The sequence below is a fragment of the Anopheles cruzii genome, chromosome 3 (genome assembly GCF_943734635.1).
Source record: "Anopheles cruzii chromosome 3, idAnoCruzAS_RS32_06, whole genome shotgun sequence".
In the NCBI taxonomy this organism is placed as follows: Eukaryota; Metazoa; Arthropoda; class Insecta; order Diptera; family Culicidae; genus Anopheles; species Anopheles cruzii.
Window position 1 is genome coordinate 26,159,067 of NC_069145.1, and position 8,429 is coordinate 26,167,495.

At 46.5% G+C, this 8,429-nt stretch overlaps 1 protein-coding gene across 2 annotated transcripts; it reads right to left on the bottom strand.

Annotated features, from left to right (window-relative positions):
* Positions 1–532: 532 nt before the first annotated feature.
* Positions 533–8,129, bottom strand: LOC128275158 (sodium-dependent phosphate transporter 1-A). 2 transcript variants are annotated; one of them, XM_053013565.1, is made up of 7 exons: positions 6,515–6,642; positions 6,415–6,444; positions 6,019–6,281; positions 5,326–5,929; positions 4,881–5,258; positions 4,604–4,789; positions 533–4,537 (listed from the first exon to the last, which is right to left on the bottom strand). In XM_053013565.1, the coding sequence occupies exons 1-7, from the start codon at positions 6,541–6,543 to the stop codon at positions 4,249–4,251; spliced, it is 1,779 nt and encodes a 592-aa protein (XP_052869525.1). In that variant the 5' UTR covers positions 6,544–6,642; the 3' UTR covers positions 533–4,248. The 2 variants fall into 2 exon arrangements, with proteins under 2 accessions (XP_052869525.1, XP_052869524.1); XM_053013564.1 differs by having other exon boundaries at positions 6,019–6,444; positions 6,515–8,129.
* Positions 8,130–8,429: the final 300 nt, after the last annotated feature.

Sequence of the window (8,429 nt, forward strand, 5' to 3'; positions counted from 1 at the left end):
GGTGGAGAATTATAAATTATCCGAATTATCCGTTGTGGCAAAATCAATCAATATGTTGTGGCCGTGGTCTACTTTTGACGATCTCATCAGTAGGTAGTAGTAAGAAAAATTGATCAAAATTCGGATAATTTATAATTGTCCACCGAAGTCATACTGTCGACTTAATTTTATTTATTTGAGATCTCCTTCTTGTATCGGTTTCCCCCTTTTCTTTTGCGTTACACCGTATCGTTCGCACGCATGTTTTTTTGAACTCCTGTTATTCTTCCGTATATCACGCATTTCCGTCCGAAAAAACCCATCCGGTTACGCTTTTGTCCTACGAATTTTCGCTTTCATACTCTCGCACTTATCTCATTGCCGTGCCGTGCTGGTTTTGCACATACGTCTCCGTTCACTCTACTCAAACGTCGTTGGATCAATTTCCCCGTATGTTTGTAAGTATTTGAATAATCCAACTACGTTTGAATAATTCCCTGCCATCGTTCCTCTTTGTTCGCAATCAGCCCCGTTAATGTACTTGTCTTTGCCGGTGCCACTTTTAGTTGGTACGCCACGGTTTTTTTTCGGTATCAATTCCATTATCCTAGCCAACCCACAGTCCTACTCATGTCGCGTATGAAAGATGCTCGGTATGACGTATGATTAACGCGTTTTGTTGTTTCGCACCTCACCAATGGCCTTCCTCTTCCGCATTGATGTGGCCTCTCCAAATGGGGTTCGTTTTAGACTTAGCAACACGATAGATTTCCTACTATTTTCTTTTGGGTTTGGTTTCACGTTGAATTCACGTCAACAGTAACGTTCTTATCGTATTTAGCACATTCACATTCGGACTAGTCCTACGCATCCTTCGGGAGGCTTCGTTTTATAGAAGCTTTTTGTTTCCGCACTCCCGTCACGGGGGGGAGGGAACTGAAAAGTTACAAATTGAAACTGAAAGTAACAAAATTATCACCATTCGACAGCAAATTGTTTTGAAGACTATCGTGAAGTGCATCTGTAAAATGGCCATAAAAGAATTGGGGAGTATTAGGACACTTGGGGGGAATATTTGGCTTTACCGATTTTGTCTGCTTTTGCTACGTGGATTCTCTAGCGATCACTGATCAAGCGGTGCAGTGCTACGTTACGCGAGTGTGCCTTGTGCTAATTTTCGAAAAACAAGTTGAATAAAGATTCCACCTAACGTAGCTAGTAAAGAACATGAGACAGCCCTTGCCAAGTAAGCAAGACTTCTATAAAAGGTAATTCTTTACTCTCAATTCGTCCAATCGATTTTGATCAACTTTCATCATTTTGGCGAAGTTGTAGCAAAAAAAGAATGCAGAAAACGTGTATCAAAAGTATTCTTGAATAGTAAAGTAAAAATATGCATCCAAGAATATCACACTCTCCAGTACTCTACCGTTTGAACACTCGCTGCCAAAGCTCTTCTTATAGTTGTTTTATTTTAACCGTTCTTTCAAGATCCCCGAAACGACAACAGAACAATAGGGTCAGAACACAACGGACACGCACAGCAGAATCGGCAAAGGAACTCGTGTTCCACAGATGATCATCGCTGTAGTGTAACATCCAGAACTTTTATTACGTGTTTGACTTCTTGTTGCGTTTGGTTAGTGGACTTTACTGTTACTGTTCGATTGTTTTTCTTTTCCGTTTTGTTTTTTTTTGGTTTCTAAACGACAATGATTTTCATCAACTAACGGTTGGCGAAACTGCATAGCAGCTCTCTACCAGAACTGCGTTGGATGTTCACTTTAACATTAAATATGCATAACAACGGTCGCATGGTTGGTGGCGGTAAGTGGTTTGCCTCGCTGCGGTCATCCACCTGCGTCTCCCCTACTGCACACAGTAACAATACACATCGATACACGGCGCCACGCCGGTCAGTGGGCTGTGACGCCGCGTTAACTATATACGGCGAGATTGGTAGAATCACATGGGATAATATTTGTTTCAAATGTGTCTGTTTCGTGCAACATTTTCTGTTACCACACTGCACTTCTGGGTTGTGAACGTCATTCTGTATCTTATTATCGTAATCGTCTCTGCCGGGCGCTTTTGCTCAAGCGAGGTTGAAAATGCGGCATCGATTCCATTGATTTGTTCGTTTCTTCCTTCCCTTCCGCCCTTCCGTATCGGGACGGATTCTATGGAATTCGCATGGTGAACTAGCGAACGGAAGATATCGGATCGGATATGGTCAGGATGTCCTCGAGATCCAGGTGCGACCCCAAAATACGTCTCGCCAACAACGACGGGAAGAGGAAAGGTTATTGTTCAGCACACAATTTGGCTTTCCGGCAATTGTACTTTCATATATGTGTGTATGTGTTTGTTGGGTATGTGTGTCAGTGTACAAGAGTAAAGAAAAGCAACAATTTGGCAGCATTGGCGCGGTCGCTAGCGATGTGATAGTGACTACATGTTTATAAAAGTCTAGTTTCCAGTCCAGTCTAGTCAGAGCATCACGGTGTTCGTGAGCGAATAACACCAGACGCTCGTCCAGTGTCCCGATTGGACCCTGAAAGGATGGGCGATTTGTTGACAATTGACAGAGTGTTGCGCGTTGGGTGTATGGTTCTGGGGAAGAGAAACCTGACAGCGAATGGTAAAACAGTCGGCAGATAGACAGGAGTAGACCATTTTCGGTAGCCTGAGCAGAAGTTTGTTATTTGATTATGCCGCAGAATGGCTTACGGTTAACGATTGCTATAAATGAGAAGTGTTCCGTTTTTTGTTTCGTGTTGACGCTTTTTGATGCATGTTTTTGTTCCTTTTCTCGCTGTATTACTGGGGGGCCAGACGAACCGTAAACAAGAGCGTAAAGTTAATTTATTATGTCAAATCGTTTATGCTGCGTGTGGCAGGCTTAAAATATAAAAACGTGGTCACCGAAATGTCGAACGTGTTTACATTCGCGTTTTTGGCCCGAGAAAATAGAAATCGAAGAGGTAAGTTGATTTCTGAATAATTTATAGTTAAACTTAAAAAAACATCACATATAAGAACGTACATTATCCTCTGTTTGTAAACAAACGCTCAGTTTTACGCTTTACCTTTTTATTTTTTACGGGGTGCGCTGTGGCCCAACCGTTTTGACACAAGCACATCGATTTGACGTTAAAATTTTGTTTACGGTTTACGGTTTACGCTTCGTGTGGCCCCCCAGTTACGCTTTAAGAAGCGGTTGGCTAGCGTGTGTAGTTGATGCTTATGCTGTATGTAGGTTTTATGTATTTCTTATGGAAACATTTCGGCTACGGAAATCTCTCTCTACTCGCTACAGTTGCATGTTTGTTTTTCTGCATTATATGCTACTGGACTGTACCTCACTAAGTAACACTAACGACGACTACGTTAGATGGTACGGTTATATGCTTCTGTTGTTTGTTTGCCGGTTGCTTCTTCCCGTCTACCATAGTATTGTTTGTATTTGTAATGGACTATTTTGTTTCTATCTTTTCCGGCTTTAAGTTTTCTCATATTTTGAATTTTTCATTACATTTTGTCCGTGTGCTTACTACTCTGCAGTTAGATGAATGATTGACCGGTTTTGCAACTATTCAAACCTTACCCTTTCGGTCGTGCCAATGAAACATGCGCTTCTTAGATGTACCCACTGATTCATCGCAATACTAAACGCTTCTGTTGCCTAACTGTTGCTCTCTCACCAGCTCTTTCCAACGGATTAATACCTGCTTGGCCAGCAACAGGTTTATCGTACGGCTTGATGTGACAGTTGTATTTCGTACGCAGCTAATTATTGACCGTTTTTCTTCAGTCTTTATACCGAAGCACTCATAAGCCTAGTGAGAAAAAATGATTAAAGTACAACTAAATGGAACAGAGCGATGATTTTGAGATGGGGAAAGATCGGTCAAACGACTCACAAAACTAACATTTTCAAACTGATCTTAAGATACATAAAACTCTGGATATAAGACACGGCGCAGCATCGATGTCCTACGGTGAAAGCAAGGTCCTTCCAAAACCAGGGCTGAATTGAAAGTTATCACGCACTCACTAATTCCTTTGTGCAATCAAGCATGGATTATACGAACTTTTTCTTTGTAAGTTTTCCGCCCGGTTATTTTGTACTTTCGATCAATCTGAGAGACCATTGCGGCGACCTGCTGTTCTCTTCTACGGTCAGCGGTCTATGAGACTGTTCTGTCGAATTCTATCACTAGTTTGGTGTCCGTTTAGTGGGATGTTGTTAAGAATCGGCGCCATGGTTTACGGTAATACCATCGCTCGAAGAGCCATCATAAAGCCAGCACTGAGCAGTGCGGCCACCGGTACAGTAACTACCCAGGCGTACACGATGTTACGGAACAAACCCCAGTCGACGGCCTTTTGCTGTGCGGTGACTGCATGATGCGGTGTAGTTTTTGTCGTCGGCCGAGCGTTTGCCTGGCCCACGAACACGACCGAACCGACCTTGCAATGGGTGGTCGAGATGGGTAGACCGATCTTGGACGCAATGAGCACGGTCAGGGCGGCACCAATTTCGATGGTAAAACCACTGAACGAAAAAAACTACTGATAAAAAATTTTCCCGCATAAAAAGAACCGTTTCAAGTCTACTTACGTTGAGGGAGTGATTTTGGTGAGATCATTGCCGATCGTTTCGATCACGCGGCGGCCCCACAGCCAAAGACCGACGGAAATACCCACTCCGCCGTACAACAGAATCAACAACGGCGTTTCGGACTTCTGCAGCACCGAACCCTCGCGGTAGATCATGAACAGTGCTATCAGGGGTCCAATGGCATTGCTGGAATGTGAGGGACGGAACGGAAGCACACCTTCGTATGAGAACCAACAAAAAGAAAAACACTCCCATAAACAGTGATCTCTCAACGTACCTAACATCGTTTCCACCGTGAGCAAAGCTACCGAAGGTTGCCGTAAGTACTTGCAGAAAAGAAAACAGTGCCGACACATCTTCCGGCTCTTCCTCGGTCACCTTGCGCATCCGGTTGTCTTCTTCCGAGCCTTCCTTCCCCCCGATCAGTGGCACTTTACTCGAATTGGGTGACAGCGTCGCACTGATCAGCGGGTGCTCGAGACCAGCGGCAGCTTCAATCTTGCACAGATCCTTCTTGATGTCGTTCCCGGTACCGCTCATTAGCATACTCTGGGGCACTAGCGTGTAGTCGGTGAGCGGAAGCGCGCCGTCGCTCTTCGGACTGGCCGTCGTTTTTCCGTTCTGAAGTGCAATCATAGCCGGCTGCGATTGCTCTCTGTGAAGATGTAAAATTTGCCATTAGAAAACCATGTCGGCCATCAACCTAACAGGATCGCACATACTTTAGCGCTCCGTTGCTCAGCTGGCCCGAGTCTGGCGATTTCGGTGATACTGTCGTGCTGTTGCGGTGGTCAAAGTACGTGCTAAGGTGGAAGCGCCCGTTCCCGTTGAACGATTGATACTCGTCGATAAAGTTCAAGCTGGTCACCGTAAGATCCGTGTTGTCTAGACTTGTTTTGTCTTGGGCGCTCAGTAGGCTGTTAGCTCTCTTCACAAAATCTGGATTGAAGCGGTACGGTCCGCCAGCGCCAACGGTGGGTGACAGATCGCTGGATAGCTTCTTCATCAGCCCATTCTGGGTTCCGCCCAGCTGCTGTGAGGACAGCGAAACCAGTTCCGTGGTTTCGGTGATCGCCGGCAGCGGTTTGCTGTCACCCGTTACCAGCGACAACGGACGCTTCGGCCGACGAGGGCTGCCGTTCGATGAGGAATCGCCGTCAGAGTCACCCAGGGTAAACTCTGTCCTCTGTGTCCCGGCGCCACCATTGAGAATCTTGCGCCTTTGCCAGGGCACTATAAACATCTGGACAAGCACTGCCACGACAGTTCCGACCGTTAGGCTCACGGTAAGCGCTACCCACACCGGGATGCCATCCATATTCAGCACTGCAATCGATAATTGGTTGCGTTTTGTGTTTGTTCTGCGTGAGTGTTAACCGCGGCAGAGAGCGCGGGCGCACCCCACCAATGCTTACGTTTCGGTCCGTCGTGCACGATACTAAAAACATTCACAGCCAGGGTCGCACCGTAGAACAGGGGCAATGAGAGGAGACCGGCCCGAAGCGGGTTCTTCGCGTGGAGGATAAACTTGCGGATGGCCCAAAAGAGCAGCACACTGACCAGGCCACTGAGTACGGGCGAAATGAACCAGGAGCCGATGATCGTGAGCAGCGTGTTCCATTTGAGGCCTTGTGTGCCGCGCGCAACCAGGCTGAAACCGATCGTGGAGCCGACGATGCTGTGCGTACCGGAGATGGGCATCTTTAGGAATGTGGCCACCAGCAGCCACAGGGCCGAGCTACCGAGCGCCGACAGGCAACCGAGCATCAGCTCTACCTCGCTGCCTTTGTACATTTCGACTTCCAGGATACCTTTTCGCATCGTATCGGACACCTTGTAGCCTACGGAACGGGGAAAAAGCGGTTAAACTGCCGGTTCCCTGACGTTTCATGCTGAGGCCTGACTACTCACCTATTAGCACCGCGCCGGACACTTCGCATACCGTTGCCAGCCAGCAAGCTTTGTGTAAGGTGAGCACACCGGACCCGACGCTGGTACCAAACGAGTTGGCGACATCGTTCGCTCCGATTCCGAATGCGAGCACGAACGCGATCACAAATCCGAGGATCACGATCCACAGGATGTCCGGTGCAAATGGATCCATTTTGGTTGTTTTTGCTATCTCAGCAGAGAACAGATGTTCTAGTCTTGGACGTCGCGAATTATTGGAAGATCGACTGGGATCCGGCCAAGCAGATCACCGCGTACGAACGCGGTAAAGTGAGAAAGTGAAGGCAGGAGAGGAACAGGGAGTGTTTGTTGGCTAGGCTGGGCGACTCACCAGAGCGAGAGAAAGAGATACAGAGCGAGAGAGAGACACACAGGAAGTAGTGCTACTTAAGATGCTAAACTAATGCTTTAAGAGACAAACAGAAATTGTCCTTCAATAAATACTCGTCCTTTGGGTCAACCGAAACAACGCAAGGGGCACGCTTTGAGATGTGAATGTGTGCTTTCGTTTGGAACAGAAAAAGAAAACTTTCCCCTTTCTTCAAATATACGAGCCAAACGAACTAGAGTAAGCCAAACTTGAACTTGAATGCCTGCTTCAAGGATGCTGCTGCTGCGCGGGTTTGCAGGTGCACTGCAACGTAATATTAGCTCTCGGTGTTTGCATTCGCCAAAGCAATACCCAAAAACGAAACGAAACCTTCAGTTTGCTCTCCAGCTACGCGAACATACGCCGACACGCAGGACCCTCAGAAGGAAGGCTCTACCAGGGACTCGAACAAAATGCGTAAACTAACCACGTGTCAACCGTGGCTGCTGACGGGTAACAATCTCAACGATTACACCACAAACGCGGACACACAGACACACGTTTACCAAGCTGTCGGTGTGTGGTGTTCGCTCAACTTTAGTACTAAAATTATTAAGTATGTATGGTAGTGCCTAATACTAGTTGATGTACTTGAGATAATCTACCAGAGGGGAGTAGTTAAGTGTCGGAATCGAGGAGACGGTTGGTTTGTCAAACAAAACAGTGTTCGGTGGAGTTAGGGCAATTTAAGTTTTGTATGTTTTTCCCAAAACAGGAAATTAAGTAAGGAAGCTCAAACAAATCGATTCCTAGTATCACACAGTATCACAATGAACCAGATTGTGTTCTTTTTTTATGGGTACAGAAACAGAACAAGGATTTGAATGATTTTGTGATTAGAAACCAACAGATTGGGCAACAATTGAGTGGAACGCTTCGGACTAGAGTGACCGAGGCCGAGTGAAAACGGAAAAGAGTGTAGGTGGGGAAAAAACCAAAAACAAAGAACGAAGATATTGTACTTAAAAAACGTTAAAATTAGTAAATTCTATTCAATGACCACCGACAAACGCGAGGATGGACACGACAGCGTTTACTAACTAGCGTTTTAATTTGACAATATCGGGTAAGCAGAGCTTCGTGAAAACAGCCATCGTTTCGGTAAGCGGTTGTGGGGCGGCTGGTAGTCGATGGTGCTTGCGCGCCAAGGACTATGCGACGCGTCGTGTGCGAAGAGCGTAACCTGAAAGGCCTGCGCGACAGATAGGCCTTAGATAGGCCGAGAGGGATAGGACTCCCTGCTTCTGGTTGGACGGTGCGCTGCTGGCAGCAACCTGGAAACACTTTTCTGACGCCTTACTCTTATGGACCCAGGGTATCTTAGAGCACCGCTCCTCTGCTACTCTCGTCGGCAATGGAAGGAAGGAAGTTGGGAATCAAAACAAGAGGATGTTGGAAATGGCTAACGGCTTTCTTCACTACTTCACGTTGCCTTGGGCGTCAAACGATCAACAGAACCGAAGCGAAGCGTTGCGACCCATCCGGGACACTGCTGAATACGACTGG